The sequence below is a fragment of the Schistocerca gregaria genome, chromosome 4 (genome assembly GCF_023897955.1).
Source record: "Schistocerca gregaria isolate iqSchGreg1 chromosome 4, iqSchGreg1.2, whole genome shotgun sequence".
NCBI classification, from domain to species: Eukaryota; Metazoa; Arthropoda; class Insecta; order Orthoptera; family Acrididae; genus Schistocerca; species Schistocerca gregaria.
Window position 1 is genome coordinate 308319024 of NC_064923.1, and position 20345 is coordinate 308339368.

Below are 20345 nucleotides of genomic sequence, written 5' to 3' on the forward strand. Positions count from 1 at the left end.
ACAGCTGAAGGAACAGCATCCTGAAACAGACAGTTATGACCAGCCGACTCGAAAATCATGGATGTTGTATTGTTAAAACATGAAGACTTACTGAGTCATTTCCCGAATTACAAGCTGCTGTTTATATTCTTCCCTTATGCAGATATGGAGCTAAAATTAATTAATTGAAGCAACAGAATGGTACAGTATGCAAGGAACAGACGGAGATGCTGCTTCATTTTTTGTGTTTCCACGGAACACGAGTTGAGTATCTAACGCCACTGATCACACAGCCTTGATTTTAGCCACGAACCTATTACATTGCAGTCGAATTGCCTTAACATCATTATAATTTGGGCAGTGTAAGTGTTCTGTAAGCCATTCTTTTGGGCGAAGAGCAGTTTCGCAATATTCTAACAATAGGCGGTTTTATAGTGTTTGCTTTATCAGCAACTAAAGCTACATTGTTGTTCTGTTTCATGTATTTTTGCAGTGTTGCTTCCATATATTTATTGAAGCTGTCATATGAATTCTAGATGTGCCTCAATCTTGTAATAAACATGTACCACAATTTTACGTTTCGTGGTGTTCGCAACTTTCAGTTTATCTGCATTAAGATCTAGTTGCCAGTATTGGAAGCGGGTTGGTATTTTCTCGACAATTGAAGCGACGCTACAGCAATTTTTACTGAACTGAGCTCAGTTATTACCTAGCTGCATCATTCTCTTAAAACGTAGCAGCTGTAGCTAATTTTATTCGATGAATCATTATCGTATGCTATGAACAATAACGTTCCTATTACACTCATTCGGGGATACCAATGTCAGCAAGTGACATTTCATTGGTGATAACGTGCTCCGTCGTTTCTTTCACGAACACTGGAGATTGCATAATTAACTAATGACAAACCTGGTTAAGACCTGAAGTAGCTGTTTTCTTTCAGTCATCAGGCTCCTGAATGGCTAAATGTGGCCCACCACGGATTCCTCTCGTTTTCCAACCTATTATCATCCCTTCCCTTATCAAATGGGTCTGAGCACTATTGGACTTAACAACGGAGGTCGTCAGTCCCCTAGAACGTAGCACTACTTAAACCTCACTAACTTAAGGACATCGAACACATCCATGCCCGAGGCAGGTATCGAAAATGCGACCGTAGCAGTCGCGCGGTTCCGGACTGAAGCGCCTAGAACCGCTCGGCCATCGAGGCTGGCTTACCTTATCGGCCCACCTAATTAACAACAGCTGATCTGCTTTCTATGTCTTCCTTGCTCCGGCCGTCATGGGATATTTTGCAGTCTCCGTAGCATAATCCCTTAACTTCATCTGCTTCGTGATCGCCTTTATGAAGTTACGTGTCACGCTGTTCTCATTTCCCTGTTTCTCATTACTTTCGTCTTTATTCGATTTGCTCTCATTCGCTATTCTATAGTTAGTAGACTGTTCATTCCATTCAACATATCCTGTAAGTCTTCACTTTCACTGTGGATAGGTATGTCATCGGCGAATCTTAACTTTGATATCCTTTGATCTTTAACTTTAATCCCATTCTTTAAAATTCTTTTTAATTTCCATCATTTATTGTTCAGCGTATAGACAACGACAGGTATGAAAGACTACATCCCTGATTCAAATTGATATCAGTGACATATGTGGCGAAAATTTAGAGAGACTTACGGAAAATGGATTTTTTTGGGGGGGGGGGGGGGGGAGGGGGGTGTTTGCCGTAGTATATAAGAAGTTAAAATGTGCCTAGGTAGTAATTCAAACGGAATGCAACGTAGTCTGGGAAAGAGATTACCGATGTTGGGTAAAAAACTGGTAACTGAATCCTGTTGACAACCAGACTCACCTGCAGATGTAGCCGAAAACTTTTGAGATAGTTTAAATTCACTAGTACGTAAGTTCTATAATCATAGTGTCATCGAATGACACCTATCAGCCAACCGTCAATAGGGAAAATTGTTTTCTTAAGAGGCATCTGTGACAAGTCGTCCTGCAAAACATTACTAAATGCCTTTCCTGAGTACTACCTAAAACCGATTGTTCTAAAAGCTACTAATGATGTAATATTGATTTAATCGAACAGCAAGGAATAAACTGGTTCTCGTTAACGACGTCCGCATTGAAAGTAGTATTAGTGCCCATGCGAAAGATTTAACAATAGTGACTGCCAAAGAGCAAAGGGCAACTGGAAGACCTACAAAGATTTATATGTTCAGCATACTAGATAAAAAGCTGTAGTGGCCTACCTCGCCATGGGATTTTGAGCGTTTTGCTCTGGAGAAGAGCCGGGACATGAACTGTAACCCAGCTTTGTTTAAAGCAGTATATATCGCTGTTGAGAGAGTCGCTGGATGAAAAGCGCTTGGCTGTGATGAAGACAATGTGCTAAACCTTCAGTGACTACTGTAGCAGGACGTTATGGAAGGATGTCTTGCAATACACAAAGAAATATTGGTCCTATGTAAATGCTCTTAGTGGAACCAAAGTTAATGTTCAGACACTCATTGACAAAACGGAAACTGAAGTTCAGGGTCGTTTTAAGCAAAAATGCTGAGCCGTTTTCAAATGTTCCTTTACAACGGAATAACAAAACGTAACAAAAAGTGAAGCACCCGGAAGACATGACCTGGTGTCTCTTTAACACGGACACCTGTCAGCTGGTGTGAAAATGATTAGAATTGTATTCCTCGTGTAAGGAGGAGAAATGCTTACCATCACGTTTCCGACTTTGATAAAGATCGGATTATAGGCTATTATGGTTGCGGTGTATCGAACCGCGACATTGCTGCTTACGTTGGTCGAGATCCAATGACTGTTAGTAGAATATGGAATCGGTGGGCTCAGAAGGTAATACGGAACGCCGTGCTGGATCCCAGCTGCCTCTTATCACTAGCAGTCGTGATGACAGGCATCTTATCCGCATGGCTGTAACGGATTGTGCAGCCACGTCTCGATCCCTGAGTCAACAGATAGGGACGTTTGCAAACCAACCATCTGCACGAACAGTTCGACGACGTTTGCAGCAGCATGGACTATCAGCTCGGAGAACATGGCTGCAGTTACCCTTGACGCTGCATCAGACAGGAGCGTCTGCGATGGTGTACTCAACGATGAACCTGGGTGCACGAGTGGCAAAACGTCATTTTTTCGGATGGATCCAGGTTTTGTTTACACCATGATGATTGTCGCATCCGTGTTTGGCGACATCGCGGTGAACGCACATTGGAAGCGGGTATTTGTCATCGCCATACTGGCGTATCACCCGGCGTGATGGTATGGGGTGCCATTGGTTACACGTCTCGTCTCAGTCACCTCTTTTTCGCATTGACGGCACTTCGAACAGTGGACGTTACATTTCAGATGTGGCTCTACCCTTCGTTCGATCTCTGCGAAACCCTTCATTTCAGCAGGATAATGCATGACCGCATGTTGGTGGTCCTGTACGGGCCTTTCTGAATACAGAAAATGTTCGACTGCTGCCCTGGCCAGCACTTTCTCCAGATCTCTCATCAATTGTAAACGCCTGGTCAATGGTGGCCGAGCAACTGGCTCGTCACAATACGCCAGTCACTATTCTTGATGAACTGTGGTATTGTGTTGAAGTTGCATGGGCTGCTGTAGCTGTACACGCCATCCAAGCTGTGTGACTCAATGCCCAGGCGTATCAAGGCCGTTATTACGGCCAGAGGTGGTTGCTCTGGATACTGATTTCTCAGGATCTATGCACCCTAACTGCGTGAAAATGTAATAGCATGTCAGTTCTAGTATAATATATTTGTCCAATGAATACTCGTTTATCATCTGCATTTCTTCTTGGTGTAGCAATTTTGATGACCAGTAGTGTAGGACGAGTGTGGAGGTTACCTGGTAAGAGGTTCTATTCTTCCTGGAAATTACACACCGCTGTTACCCCTGGCATCTTAGTGTGAGGAACCGCCGATTATGACTCCAATTTGCAGCCTGTAATTGTTGGAAGAGCTCTACAGTGCAACTGTTCGTCACGGATATTCTGCGTCCTCATTTGTTACCTCTCAACTGACAGTATCGTTGTGCCATTTTTTATAAGGACACTCGTCCACACACACGGCACGAATTTATGAACTGCCTGCTTGACGGTGTACTCCCGTAGTCGGCAAGATCCCAAGATAGGTCCCCGATAGAACATGTGAGCGACCAGCTCGGATGTCAACTCCGTCCCACAGCCAGTGTCCTCATCACCTGTGATAACAGTTGTTGACTATCTTTACTCCCACACCGAATCAGTGCCCCCATTCAGCCCAGTACGGTGGTCTCGCGGTTCTAGGCGCGCAGTCCGGAACCGTGCGACTGCTACGGTCGCAGGTTCGAATCCTGCCTCGGGCATGGATGTGTGTGATGTCCTTAGGTTAGTTAGGTTTAAGTAGTTCTAAGTTCAAGGGGACTAATGACCACAGCAGTTAAGTCCAATAGTGCTCAGAGCCATTTGAACCATACCAGTACGGGTGCTACTTCATACTGACAAGTGGGCTAATACTGCCACGTACTTTGTGAATTTGACTCGGTATTTTAAAAACTGAACTACCATTACAAACCCTCTCATTCTGTGAAGTTTCATTTCGTTTCATCTTCCCCACGTTTTTAGGCAGTGTAGATCTTAGTATGTATATTGTCAGAAGTAACAAATCTCTGAGGCCTAACAGGGCACCAGAACCCGATGTAGTCCATATGAGATTGTATACCAAATTTCTGGCTGAGTGAACCCCTTTTTGAACAATGATGTACCGTAAATCTTCTGACGAACAGTTGTGCCCGTTCCCGTGAGAGACACACCTGCAGGAAGGGTAGCAGAAGTGATCCGCGTAACTGTAGTTCAATGTCCTTGACGTCTATTTGTTATAGAATCCTCTCATCTTGAACGTAATGATGTATCTCTAACAGAATAACTTCCTAACAGCAACCTGCAAGGATATAAAAATATCTATCATGTAAACCCCAACTAGCGTCTTACAACTTTCTGAAACCCATGGATCAAGACACTCAGGGAGATGCAGTATTTCTCAATTTCCGAAAAGTCTCCGACCAATAACACACGTACGCTTACTGTCGAAAGTAGGATCGTACGGGATATCAAGCAAAATGTGTGACTGGATTACGAATTTTGTGGTAGGGAGAATGGACCAAGAGATCTTGCGTGGAGACTCGACAGATCTAGAACCTACTCTTTTTTTAATGAAATTTCACCATCATAGTACATACTTACGAAGTTCATTACAAATTGTAAATGGGAAACTATTTGATAGTAAACACAGTTCACCACGGCTGGATGTCACTGGGAAGCAGATTCTGGAGAGGGATACGTCGTTCGTCCAGCTGTTGCTGCGTCCTGATGTTGATAGGAGCCCGCCGGGTTCGTCGTTAAACAGTTTGTTGACGGGCCTAGTTGCCGACGTTCTCAACAATTTTTCCAAGGCTGCATCACATAATTAGAGAATCCATAAAACCTCATATTTTGGAATTTTCATTGTCCTCTCGTGTTCGTCACACGGATAAGTTAGAAACTGTAATTTCTCGGTGTGTCGCAAGGTACAGATGAGGTAGGATTTTTGGGCAACTGTGTGTGGTGGCTGATCTCTTGCAGGCAGGGAATGACTGAGAGTTCTGTGCCGTGATTGTCCTTGCGGCGAAATGCTTTGGCGCAGTTCTGTTTATCAGGCTGAGTGTTACTTTACTAGTTTTCCAAACACCTGCGACAGTCCGTCACAGAATCCGATGCTCCACAGTGTGCGGTTCACTGCACGAGTCGAAGGTGTGTCAGATTAGGTGTACGTCTCCTAGTTTTTTATGAATTGGTATCGTCCTGTTAACAAACTTAGGATACGTGCTGTGGACTTTGTAAGAAGACAACCGCCCCTTACGTATTGAAAACAATATATCTTTGCCTCACTGAGGTCGCAGTAGGTACCATCGATAGTTGAGCGCCCATTGCGCCAGAGTGTAGTCGGTGTTGAGACTCCGAGCAAGTAAGTCGTTGGCTGCTAAGAGAGCAGGGCGGATTCCGGCAGGACGACCGACCGCGTTTAGTTTTTTAACGGCTGTTCGTGTCACCCAAAGCCGTGGGCTTGACCTCCAGCAAAAACAAATTGCGTTAATTGAGTGATTTGTTTGATGTTTTGAAGTGTTCATTTGTGCCCTGTAATTACGCGACAACCGCGCCGGACGCCCACGATTTGGACTGCAGTGAGGATTGCGTATTCAGTGCCACGTGTAGAATACTGGCGTATGACGACATTAATAGACGATCTGTGATCAGTTAACCGGTATTACTTTATCAGACGAAGGGAGTAACTGTTTCATTTGTGCTGTTTGGACAAAAGATGTAGAACATTTACAATGATGTATGTACCGATTATTGCTGTCTGACATCCTAATTAGCTTTGTTGAATTTGATACGAGACAACTCCCGTGCAAATATTAACACATCAGCCTTTATCGGTTGCACACGGTCAAACTATTTTAAACTGTTAGGCTATAATTCACTAGTCAATAACGGTGGGTTGAACAGGGAGTGTTTCAACTTCTGGTCATAAAAAATGCGGTGAGACGTTTTGCCATACGATGTTCGAACCGCTATTGCGGAAATTTTGACTCAGTGTCATTTTGGTGTGAACTGCCTCTGACTGCATGAAAAAATGCATAGATTTTCAGTCAGATGTTGACAAGATTCCATAGTGTAGCTAAGACTGGTAACGTGATTTAAATGTACAGTAATGTAGGAGGGTGGTTCAATAAGGTGTGCAACTGTTTTTCTGAAAGCAGGTTGGTTTTATTAAGGGCTCCAATACACAATATTATTCCCCAGTGTTTTGGCTGCAAAATCCTGTCTTTAACACAGTCTTGGTTCAATCCGACGCCACCTTACTGGGAGAGCCTTTACGCCAGCATAGTACCACTTCTGCTCGACGTCTGAGCCAACGTCTTGTTGCATCAACAGACAATTCATCTACCGTCTGCTACCGCCGAGTCCATCCTTCACGGAGCTAAAGTCAGAAGGTACAAAACCCGGGCCGAAGGGAAGATGAGAAAGAACAGTCCAATGAAGTTTTTCGGGCTCCTCTTGGGTCTGCAGACTTTTAGGGCAAACACGATGAAGTCGTTTCTTCTGTTTCCTGAGGGTGTGCGCTGCCGACCAGCGGTGATGGCAGACGCATTGCCAAATGATTCACCGTGCTTTTTTCTTTTACTATCATGTCTCCGTAGACATTCTGTAGGTGTTTATCAATATCTGCGACACTCTGGTTATCCGCCAAAAGAATCAATGGCAGTTTTCTGCATGGAACGCATCTCCGTTACCGACGCCATTTAGTAGGCCACATATAGCGCCCCAACTATACGAACTTCATGAAATTGTAACAGCTGAAGAAATGAATATTCCACGGGATCCAGCAACTAATTCCTCAGTTTTTCAAGGAAATTGGCTAATAAATTCGTTGCATTACTTATTGAACGCCCCTCGTACATATGTACATCTAAGCCATCTTACGGTGCGTGCGGAAGGTGCACTGTACCATCCCTAGTCATATCCTTTCCTGTTCAACTCGCAAAAAGAGTGAGGGAAAAACGACTGTCTATATGGCTCCGTATAAGCCCTACCTTCTCTTATCTTCGTGCTCCTTACACATAAGGTAAGTAGAATCGTTCTCTAAATTTTTTCAATAGTGTTCCTCGAAAAGAGCGCCGTCTTCCCACCAGACATTCCCATTTGAGTTCCCGAAGCGTCTCCGGAACACTTAGTGTTGTTCGAACAGACCGATAACGAATCTGGCAGCCCGCCTCTGAATGGCTTCGATGGCTTCCTTCAATTCTGACTACCTGTTCCGGGTCTCAAACACTAACAGTACCCAAGAACATGTCGCGCTAGCGTCCTGAATGCGGTCTCCTTTAAAGGTGAATCACTCTTTCCTGAAGTACTTCCAATAAACCAAAATCGACGATTCGCCTTCTCCACCACAGTTTTTACAACCTCGTTCAATCTCATATCGCTTTGCAACGTTATGCCCAGATATTTAAACGACCTGACTGAAGTATGACACTGGTAATACCGTATGAGAAAATTACAAGTTCGATCTTCTTACTCACCCCCATCAATTTACATTTTTCCACATTTAGAGATAACTGCCATTTATCACAACAAACGGAAACTTTGTCTAAGTCGTCTTTTATCTCCCTACGATTACTGAAGTTCGACACTTTAACATACGCTATGGCAACATCAGCAAGCCTAGACCCCCGTTCTCCGAAACACACAACATTCCACCACTGCACCGGTAGGTGGTCGCTAAAGTATGCCCAGAGCTTATGATGACACGGTTGGTGGCACTTACCAGTCCCAACTCAGGAACCACAGGGTCGCGAAGCCCGTACTCAACAAACGAATGCTGAGCCCCTGAGGGAGTGATTTCTGGGGTAGTTTGCACTCTTACTGCTACTGCTCCCAGGTTAGCACGAAGGTGATCCAGTCAGTAATGGCATCAGTGTTGATCAAAGCGCATACCCCTCCAGACGCTATCCCAGGTCAAGCACAGTTCTGACTGAACAGAACCACAAAACATTGGAGAGTGCTCATAACCGAAGTACGTTTCCTGAGCAGCAATACAGAATATAATGAAAGGAAAGAACTTATTACCGGTAGGTGACAGGAATATCTGTTACAACTCCAAGGCATTATCCTGTGGTTGGATATAAAGAAACCGAGAGGTCATGTCACAGACAAGGATGGCGTGACATCCACAAATGGCTTGTCAGAATTAGGCTCCGTAGGGGGAGATGGGACCTCTGGGGATACGAGGGAGTGGGATGGTGGCCTTGTACTGGAACTTTCGTTTCCTCCTCATTCAGAGGTCGAGGAGGGCATGGCACAGAGGAAGAGCAGGCTTCTGCATGATCCAGAACTGAAAGAGTATACGACATTGGGGTGCACAGATGGTGTGTCCAATTGCTGAATGGTGGTAGCAGGACTGTGGCCTCAGATATGCTGGGAGAAGAGCACCTGGTGGGGAGGGTGTGGGAGCTGCAGGGGATGGGGAGATGGAAGTGGGGAAGAGCTGCATAATGAAGCTGAAGTTGGGGTCGGGGGAAGGCTGTAACAGAGGCAAAAGTAGAGGAAGTCTATACTGGTTGCAGTTTCATGTTTATGCCGAGCCTCAGCATAAGATGGACGATCCAGGGACCTTTACTCAGCGACCCCCGTCTTGTAAACTGGGTAATGTGGTGAGCGTGGAGAGTGGCGGATATGGCAGTTTACACACACAGATGGCAAAACACAGGGGCTTATCTCACGGAGTGGGTGGCCACAGTCACCACACAGAGAGCTTGCCTTGCAGCAGGAAGGCGTATGCCCAAAATGCAAGCAAAAAAACCACGTCATGGAATACAGGATGTACAGCTTCACCTCACTTTGGTAACACACAACATTGACCTTCTCTGGGAGGGTATCCCTTTGGAAGCAGTAATAAAGACACCAGAATCGGTCTGGTTGTCTATGCTCCAGATTAGCCCAGAGTTGCTCATCAGTTTGTAGGATTAGGCCTTTTGAAAAATCACTCCCTGAACCATGTGCAGAGCCACGCGACGAGTATTAGACATCAGGACGTCGACAAGGCGATCTCAATCACGATGGGCTGCAGATATGGCGACAGAAGAAGCTTTGATCAAAAGGGAGCCCCACTGGATCTTACTGAGAGACTCCACCAGACTTTATATTCTCTACAAGAAACAACTGCCTTGTGGTGGTGAATGTGTCTCCGTCCATCCTAGTACAGACCAGGTAGCAGGGATAGTCTTTCACCCCCTAGAAGGCGAGCCAGGCCCTCATCTCTGTGTGTAGCCAGGGAAAGGAAGGGTCATAAGAACCAGCATTCAATGAGCTATCACTAAGAGATGGCCGTATGAGGCCGTAATTTTGCAACTTTATACGCTTCATGCGCCAAGCATTGTCCTCATACCATCCACTCTAACCAGGGGCTATTCCCATGGGCGCCACCCACTGACAGCAATGTCCATTTGACACTGCGGCCATTTCTGGGAGTTCCGATGCTCCAAGATGACAAGGATACATGGAGGGGGAGGGGGGGGGGAGACAGTTCAGGTATCAGTAGTGTGACCGTTGTGGTATCAGGGGGCTCAAGCAGATTAGTAGGTAACAGCCCCACCACACAGACTGTTTATATGACCTGGTAACCCAGTAGGGTGAAGGGAGGAAAAGGGGGTGGAAGAGAGGGGAGATGAATCCACGTCATAGACACTAGGGGGGAGCTCTTCCCCAGTGGCTGACACTAAGGACTGAAAAATTTAGGATGTGGTCAAACCCCAAGGGGAAACAAACATGAGAAAGAATGAAAGAACAGTCTAGAGGATGAAAATCTTAGGGTATACAGACAACGAGATGGATAACCAGGTCGACATAAATAAAACACGGAGAAAGGGGAAGGAGGCAGAATGGGGAGGGAGGGGGCTCGACGAAGGAAATGCAGCTTGGGAAGGAAGGTTAGGCTGCAGTAGGTCAGGGACCCAAGTGCGCCATGCGCGAACCTACGAATAAACTGCGAGCCCCCTGGAGAAAGGAAGTGGGGCGAAATTCAGATTGCCTTTTACAATTCGTTTCCAACATATCATTGCTGTCCCTTCGTGGGGGGGGGGGGGGGGGGGGGAATACGCGAGAAAGAGGAGGATAGTGTCGCAAATTGAGGGAAGAGGTTCACCGATATGATAAAGAAAGTCGAGATACCAGAAAATCATAGCCAGATGCAAGAACACCTGCAGACAATCAATGCTTGGTGGTAGTGGTGTCACCTCACTGTCAATGTTATCGAATTTAACATATTCCTCGCATACAGGCAGAGAGACCGATTGTGATATCGTTACACTAAAGGCGCTTAGTCGGTGAACCCAGCCACCAGCATTAAATAGCTACATCTATGCATTCACAATGGCTTAAAATGTCATTACCACATGAAACTTACTGAACAAAAAAACAAAAGCTTTGAGTTCTCTGGAAGCGCCCCAAAGAAAAATTGTTCAGCAAAAAGAAAGATAAAAAATCACTGATCTTTAAATCGTCTCGTCAGCGTGGAACTTACTAGGTAGGACCGACCGAAGATCTAAAGTAGAGTACCTTCTTTGGACAAATCCAGCAATTTCAGGCGAGATATCGCTCTTGTCTTTTGCGACTAATAACGTCTCTAGCACAGTACGTGATAAAACTACTTACCTCTGATCCTGCACCCAGTGCAGACAGAAGGAGAACACCTTTGGGAAGGGCCCTAGCTTCCAAACGTCTGTTTCTTCAATACGTGGCGTGCCAATGTCCAGCTGACGGAAGCACAGACGTGGCCCAGAGAACCTGTCTGCAGCCTTGGCTACCATGGCGGGGCTGATGTCTACAGCGAGGACGCTGACTGCTGGTGGCAGTCGCGGCAGCAGCTCCTGTGTCGTGACGTCACCAGCACCGCAGCCGACGTCCAGCACAGTGCCTTGAGCGCACCGCCAGTCCAACGCCGGCCACAGCTCCCGTAGCACCTTGTTCACGAACTGCTGCTGAAGGCTGCTCGATTTGGCGTACAGCTCTGCGTCGTTCATTTTACCTGCAAGGTTACTCTCATTATTGTTGCCTTTATGAGTCTATGAGCATGCGTATATTTATGGCAGACTTCACTTAGTTCAGGTGAAATAACTTTGAGAGACCACACCCACTGGTGGGTTGCATGAAGACAAGAGATGGCGTGATTTGAGAGACAAACATTCGTGCAATTGTTATTTTATTGATATGGTTGGTTGGTTTAAGAGAGCGAAAAGGGACCAAACTGCTAAGTCATTAGTCCCTTGTTCCCAGTAAAACAATTACCTAAGGGAAAGAAGAAAACGAAGATGATGTATGGCACAATAACAGGAGAAAGGAAGAACCATAAGAACGATGGAATGACAACAAACACTACAATGGACAAAACCAGACAAGAAAACCACAGAGATGCAAGAAACAGGGAGAGGAGATTCAAAACAAAAAAGCAGATTACCACGGCTGGCTGACCACGAGAATAAAGGAGAGGCCAGGTACTCTGCAACACAATAAAACCTCCACTCTAAAGGCTCTGGGGTGGAGGACACAGAGGGACAGAGGATATGCGCTAAAACTCAGACCAAAAAATAAAAACGTAAAACTAAAGCTACTGTTGAGGAATTGTCACCCAACACCGAAGGCAGGGTGCTAGGAGGTTAAAAATCCGCCGAGGAGCGGTTAAAATCGGGCAGTCCAGCAAGAGGTAGACGACTGTCATTTGGAAACCACAGGGAGACTGAGGTGGGTCCTTGCAACGGAGGACGTAACCACGTGTGAGCCACATAGGGCCAATGCAGAGCCGACGAACGAAAGCTGATACTCTGCGAGAAGCCCGCAGGGACGACTTCCAACCACAGTCTCCTTAATGACACACAATTTTTTGTGCATACTGTTATGCCACTCCATCTCCCAAAGCCGAAAAACCTTGCGGCGCAAGACAGAACGCAGATCAGTTTCGGAGATGCCTATCTCTAGGAGCTGTTTCCGCGTAGTCTGTTTGGCCAGCCTGTCGGCAAGTTCGTTGCCTCGGATTCCGTCATGTCCTGGGGTCCACACAAACACCGCTGAACGACTGGACCGTTTCAGGGCAGAGATGGACTCCTAGATGTTCGATACGAAAGGATGGCGAGGGTAGCACTGGTCGGTAGCTTCTAAGCTGCTTAGAGAGTTAGAGAAGAAACGGCTCACCAGAACAGGAACGGATGTACTGAAGTGCACGAGATATGGCCACAAGTTCCGCAGTGAATACACTGCAGCCAGCTGGCAAGGGATGCTGTTCAATTTGGCCTCTGTGGACATACGCCAAGCGAACATTACCTTCAGCCATTGATCCGTCGGTGTAAACAACTTCAGAGCCCCGAAAAACGTGAAGGATCTAGAGGAAGTGACAGCGGAGAACAGCGGGGTTGAGTCCTTAGGGCCGTGCAAAACGTCCAGACGAAGCTTCGGCCGAGGTGTAGACCGTCGAAGTGTACATGAATGGACGTCAAGTAGGAGTGGTGAACGCAAGCACTCTAGTATGGAGAGAAGGTATTGCACACGAACCGCAATCATGAGCCCTGACCTGGGCCGCCGATGCGGGAGATGAACAGCCGCAGGTGAATGAACTGCTACGGGTGGGAAAAGGACACGGTAATTCCAATGCTCAGGAGAACTACGATTGTGTGCAACATACCTGGCGAGCAGTTGTGCACGCCGGATCCACAATGTACGGACTCCGGCCTCCACCAGGACACTGGTCACCAAACTCGTCCTAAAAGCTCCTGGCGCTAGGCGAAAGCCACAGTGGTGCACTGGGTCGAGGAAACGCAAAGCTGAGGGCAGCGCCGAACCGAATACTAGACTCCCATAGTCAAGGTGGGATTGAACACGGGCTCTGTAAAGCTGCCACAAGGTAGAGCGATCTGCACCCCCAGTTGTCTTGCTCAGGCAGCAGAGAGCATTGAGGTGATGACAGCACTTCCGCTTAAGCTGACGAAGGTGAGGTAGCCAAGTCAATCACCCGTCGAAAACCAATCCTAAGACTCGATACGTCTCCAGTGCAGTGAGTGAATCGTCATTAAGATAAAGTTCCGTTTCCAGATGAACTGTTCGACGCTGACGTAAGTGCACGACACACGATTTCGCAGCTGGAAACTGGAGACTGTGGGCTAGAGCCCCTGACTGCACCTTGTCAATGGCTCCCTGTCATCGCCATCCAGCAACACCAGTACTGGAGGAGCAATACGAAATACAGAAGTCATTCATATATAGAGAAGGGGAGATGTCCTACAGCTGCTGCTAGGCCATTTATGGTCACTAAAACTAGAGATACAATCAATACAGAGTCCTGCGGAATGCCACTCTCCTGAATACGGGGCCACTATGGGAGGGCACCAACTTGGACAAGGGAAGTACAGAGCCACAGGCAGTTTTGGATAGAAATCGGGAGCGTTCCACAGAGGCCGCAGTCACACAATGTGGCAAGGATATGATGTCACCATGCCGTGTCGTATGCTTTACGTAAGTCAAAAGATGGCAATCTATGTTAGCGTCTGGAAAAGGCTGTTCAGATGGCAGACTCGAGGGACAAGTTTGTCAGTGGTAGAGAGACCCTGGAGGAAGCCGCCCTGACATGGAGCCAGTAGGCCACGTGACTCCCAGACCCAACCCAACCACCGGCACGCCATATATTCCAGCAGCTTACAGAGAACGTTGGTGAGGCTGGGTAGTGAACTAGAGGACTTTCCTGACCGTTTGAGGGCGCGAAAGGCTCAGGGGTAGTTCGACACACAGGCTCGAGCATAGTACTCTGCAAAGTGCTCGGCAATCGCGTTTGCGTCTGTGGAGAGCACGCCACTGATGTTAACGCCAGGGTCACCTGCTGGGATCTGGTACCCAAAAAGACGTCTCATCTTTGTCCAGACTTCGGAAGGTGACGTATAGAACCCAATGGCTCATACTTACCTCTCCCAACACTTATTTTCGCCATTTTTATAATCAGGTGAACGGGGGCATGGTGCTGCTTTTAAAGTCTTATGTGCTCTAGGGAAGGGTGCCGCTTATGTCGCTTCCGACGACCAACAAAGGACTGTCTCTCGCTGGGGGCACCCTAGAGAACGAGGGTGCGCGTTTTCCGCCGCAGAAATTATCGTTGTGGTGACCTGCTCAATCACAACATCGATGGCGCCATGTGGGGGGAGATTAAACAGTGACAGCAGACGTTAAGGCTACCCAGTCTGCCTTGTTTAAAGCCCATCTGGGTAGGCGTCCGTGGGCATGACGCCGGAGGAGTGACAGGACGATGGGGAACTGGTCACTATCACACAGGTCCACATGTGCTCTCCAGTGGATATATGGCATAGTCCTGGGCTGCTAATTGTTAAATCAATGGCCTACTGACTACCACGAGCCATACTGAAATGTGTGGCAGCCCCAGTATGTAAGAGGCAGAGATCGACCATCACAAAGGCCGAAACGTGTAAGACTGCCTTTAGTCGCGTCTTACGACAGGCAGGAATACCTCGGGCCTATTCTAACCTCCGGGCCGGAGAAAGGGATGGAGGAAGGGATGGAGGGATGGGGCGTGCGGCGTAATGACTTGTACGTCATCTTGAGCATCAGACTCAAGATGTCTCAATTTCACGCAGTCCTCCTTCCTACTGAATTCCTTGAGTGTTTTACAATCTCTATGACTTCTCTGTACAGCCTTTCACGGTACCCGCTTATGGCTGCCAGATCTTTATTCCAGACTTTCTCCTTAATCCTATTTTTCATTCTTTTCCTTGTTTTTGCACTAAAGATATTTGTGAAAAATTAATTTCCTTGGGCCCTTATAAATTTTTTATGCTTACTGTCGTTCGTACTGTAAGTCTTGAGACGTTCGTTTATTTAACCTTGAGCCTTGAATTTTAATCCCATATCTTAACCTCCCTTTTATTTGCATCATTACTACTACGATTTACAGAGTTAACAGTAGAGACGACAGACCTCATCCCTGTATTACACTCTTTATAGTCCGAGCACTTCGTTCTTGGCCGTCCACTCTTACTATTCGCTCTTGGCTCTTGTACGTATTGTATTTTACACTTCTGTCCCTGTAGCTTACCCCTATTTTTCTCAAAATCCGGAACATTTTGCACAATTTTAAATTGTTGAACGGTTTTTCCAGGTCGACAAATCTTATGAATGTGTCTTCATTTTTCTATAGTCTTGCTTCTATTATCAGCCGCAACGCCGGAATTGCCTCGCTTGTGCCTTTATCTCTTCTGAAGCCAAACTGATCATCTAACAGATCCTCAATTTTCTGTTCCATTCTTTTGGATGTTATTCTTGTCAGCAACTTTGAGGCATGAGCTGTTAAGCTGATTGTACGGTATTTCTAGCAGTTGTCAGTTCATGCAGTCTTCAGAATTGTGGGATGACATTTTTTCCGAAAGTCAGATGGTATGTAGCCAGATTCACAACTTTTACACACCAGTGTGCCATTTCCCTCAATGATTTATATCTTATTTGATCCTTAGTCCCCAAAGCTCTTAAATTCTGATTCTAATACTGGATCCCCTACCTCTTCTACATCTACTCCTGCATTTTCTTTTGTCACATCAGACATATCTTTCCCTACGTGGAGGCCTTCTGTGTACTCTCTCCATCTACCCGCTCTCTCCTCTGCATTTGACAGTGAATTCCCATTGCATTCTTAATGTTACCACCCTTGCTTTGAATTTCACTGAAGGTTGCTTGGACTTTGCTAAGTGCTCAGTCATTTCTTCCGACAATCACTTTTCCGATTTCTTCACATTTCATGCAACCATTTCATCTTAGCTTTCCTGCTCCTCCTATTTATTCCCTAGCGACTTTTCTCTATTCTTGAATTTCCCTGAACATTTTTGTACTGCCAATGGTTTCTTTACAGTTACCTTGTTTGTTCCCATGTCATTCTTTCCAACTTTCCCTTTTTAGAGATGGGCATTCCTGTTGAACTGTACTTCATATTGAGATATACCTTTACCTACAGCCTTAGAGAACTTCAACCGTATCTCGTCATTCGTAGGTACTTGTGTATCCCACAGGTTCGGGTACTGATTCCTCTTGACTAATCTCAAACTTCAGCCTAATCATCACTACTACATTTTGATTTGAGTCTAATCTGCTTTTCGGTACACCTTACAATCCAGTATCTTATTTCGGAATCTGTCTTACCACAACGTAATCTAACAAACCTTTCCGCATCACCCGGCCTTTTCCAAGTGTACCACCTCCTCTTGTGATTCTTGAACAGAGTTAGCTCTTCCTAGCTGAACCTTTTTACAGAACTCAATTGCTCTTTTCTCCTCTCATTGCTTGTACCAAACCCATACTCTCCTGTAACCTTTTCTTCTACTCCTTCCCTATAACCACATTCCAATACCCTATCTCTGATTTTTATCTCCCTTTACGTACTGCATTACCCTTCCAATATCCTCGCGTATTTTATCTCTTCATCTTCAGCTTGCGAAGTCGTTACATATACCTGACCTATCGTTTTCGTGTTGCTTTGCTTTCTATTCTTATAAGGAACATGCCTTCATTGTTCACAGTAATTTACTGTTATACTTCGCTATTCTTAACGCATCTTATTCCATTATACGATTTTCTGCTACTGTTGATATTACCCTATAGTCATCTCACCAAAAATCATGCCTTCTTTTCATTTCATTTCACTGATCCCTATTATATCTAGATTGAGCTTTTGCATTCTCCTTTTCAGATTTTCAAGTTACCTTACCACATTATAGCTTCAAACATTACACGGCCTGACTGAGAACGTTATCCTTTCGTTGAATAACCAACTTTTTCTCTAATTGTCACCTTGCCCTTGGCAGTCCCCTCAAGGAGATCTGAATGGACTATTCCGGAATCTTTTGCCACTTGAGAAATCATCATGGCACTTTTTGAATTAAAGGCTACCTATCCTGCGGATAAACGTTCGTCTAATGCACTGGTTTCCATTGCCTTCTGCATCTTCATGCCGTAGATCAATGGTGGTTCTTCCGCCTTTGGGGGAAGTTTCCACACCTCAACTACAAGAGTGTGCCTTGTATATACACTCCTGGAAATTGAAATAAGAACACCGTGAATTCATTGTCCCAGGAAGGGGAAACTTTATTGACACATTCCTGGGGTCAGATACATCACATGATCACACTGACAGAACCACAGGCACATAGACACAGGCAACAGAGCATTTACAATTTCGGCACTAGTACAGTGTATATCCACCTTTCGCAGCAATGCAGGCTGCTGTTCTCCCATGGAGACGATCGTAGAGATGCTGGATGTAGTCCTGTGGAACGGTTTGCCATGCCATTTCCACCTGGCGCCTCAGTTGGACCAGCGTTCGTGCTGGACGTGCAGACCGCGTGAGACGACGCTTCATCCAGTCCCAAACATGCTCAATGGGGGACAGATCCGGAGATCTTGCTGGCCAGGGTAATTGACTTACACCTTCTAGAGCACGTTGGGTGGCACGGGATACATGCGGACGTGCATTGTCCTGTTGGAACAGCAAGTTCCCTTGCCGGTCTAGGAATGGTAGAACGATGGGTTCGATGACGGTTTGGATGTACCGTGCACTATTCAGTGTCCCCTCGACGATCACCAGAGGTGTACGGCCAGTGTAGGAGATCGCTCCCCACACCATGATGCCGGGTGTTGGCCCTGTGTGCCTCGGTCGTATGCAGTCCTGATTGTGGCGCTCACCTGCACGGCGCCGAACACACATACGACCATCATTGGCACCAAGGTAGAAGCGACTCTCATCGCTGAAGACGACACGTCTCTATTCGTCCCTCCATTCACGCCTGTCGCGACACCACTGCAGGCGGGCTGTACGATGTTGGGGCGTGAGCGGAAGACGGCCTAACGGTGTGCGGGACCGTAGCCCAGCTTCATGGAGAAGGTTGCGAATGGTCCTCGCCGATACCCCAGGAGCAACAGTGTCCCTAATTTGCTGGGAAGTGGCGGTGCGGTCCCCTACGGCACTGCGTAGGATCCTACGGTCTTGGGGTGCATCCGTGCGTCGCTGCGGTCCGGTCTCAGGTCGACGGGCACGTGCACCTTCCGCCGACCACTGGCGACAACATCGATGTACTGTGGAGACCTCACGCCCCACGTGTTGAGCAATTCGGCGGTACGTCCACCCGGCGTCCCGCATGCCCACTATACGCCCTCGCTCAAAGTCCGTCAACTGCACATACGGTTCACGTCCACGCTGTCGCGGCATGCTACCAGTGTTAAAGACTGCGATGGAGCTCCGTATGCCACGGCAAACTGGCTGACACTGACGGCGGCGGTGCACAAATGCTGCGCAGCTAGCGCCATTCGACGGCCAACACCGCGGTTCCTGGTGTGTCTGCTGTGCCGTGCGTGTGATCATTGCTTGTACAGCCCTCTCGCAGTGTCCGGAGCAAGTATGGTGGGTCTGACACACCGGTGTCAATGTGTTCTTTTTTCCATTTCCAGGAGTGTACTTATGAACACACAATCAAAGACTAACAGCGAGATGTGTCATTTCGAAAGACTATGTCACCGTCTATACCTCAGAAAACAGAGAAAATAATATATTTTGAGATGACACACTTTTCAAGCAGAAATTAAATATTGTGCCATTTACCTTGTCTGTAAAACCCAGTAAAGTATATTTTTGTCGTAATATAAGCAAAATCATTATGAAAATATTACTTTTTAGGCCTTGGAAAAGCATTGATACATCAAAATACGCCTAACGGAGGTCTTCTATGACCATCCGCCTTTGGTACAAATGCTAAATAAATGTTGCAACACATATTAAAGGGCTGTTATTCTCTATAACGATTAGATATGTAGTTGCAATTGCGGAAGTTATGTTCTAACATTTAATGGGTCACAATCGGAAATGTGAGATTCTACTAACACATGATGCTGCTACAGCAGAAACGTATGCTTAATATCTAGCCCTCAACAGCATTTCTTATGTTAGAACTTCCAATAAGCAAAACCTGAACAAAATGGCTGTAAACTTTACGAGGTATGGTACTACAACATTGCAGTAAAGAATGACAATTCTGGTTTGCAGGGAAGATGGAGCTGACCTAATACACATTAGTCTGAGATGAAATGTGATTGCAGCAGCAACAGAGGTGGAAAACTACCAGTAATTGTCGTAGCAATGTAATTACATTCCTTAACAATAACTGAAAGGAAGGAGTCAAGTCATTGTAACCATACCCAAACAGTCTGGCACAGGGATCAAACACGATCCATTCTGTATAAGTCTCCAGCCTGGTAACATGTTCTGTAGCCAAGGAAGACGTGAAAGTTTCTTGTAGGTACATATCTGGACACTATACAATCTAAAAGCTAGTTCCCGAAACATTGCACACTCCTGGGCTTGTTATTTGACATACAGTATAAATATATTACATACGTTTTACTCCACTATTGGAGGTCATCCATGTTAACCAGTCAACCCCAGCTGTCTTATAGCAGGGTATAAATATAGCTGTCACCGAATATGCGAGACGTCGCCTCCAAGAGAACATAACATTCCGCCTGAGTAACTTTGTAGAACTACCGAAGCAGGCAGGTCCTGTGAACGTAGATTTGTAGCGCAGTATCAGGAGAACATTACGTGAAACCCAAGTGTGGCGTGTATAAATTAATGACGTCTTATATCTCGCAAAGAAACGATGTCAAACAACAACATAACGAAATAATTTAATGATAAATTTCACGATTTGTGTGTGCCAAATCACGACAGGCAGATGCTACT

The 20345-nt window shown here is 46.2% G+C and overlaps 1 protein-coding gene across 2 annotated transcripts in view; it reads right to left on the minus strand.

The window, feature by feature from the left end:
* Positions 1–20345, minus strand: part of LOC126267115 (juvenile hormone acid O-methyltransferase-like) — a 94446-nt gene that overhangs the window by 54710 nt on the left and 19391 nt on the right. For both annotated transcript variants that reach the window (XM_049972026.1, XM_049972027.1), the window contains exon 2: positions 11231–11603. In XM_049972026.1, coding sequence (XP_049827983.1) covers positions 11231–11598 — 368 coding nt within the window. In that variant the 5' untranslated portion in view covers positions 11599–11603. The remainder of the gene's footprint in view (positions 1–11230; positions 11604–20345) is intronic.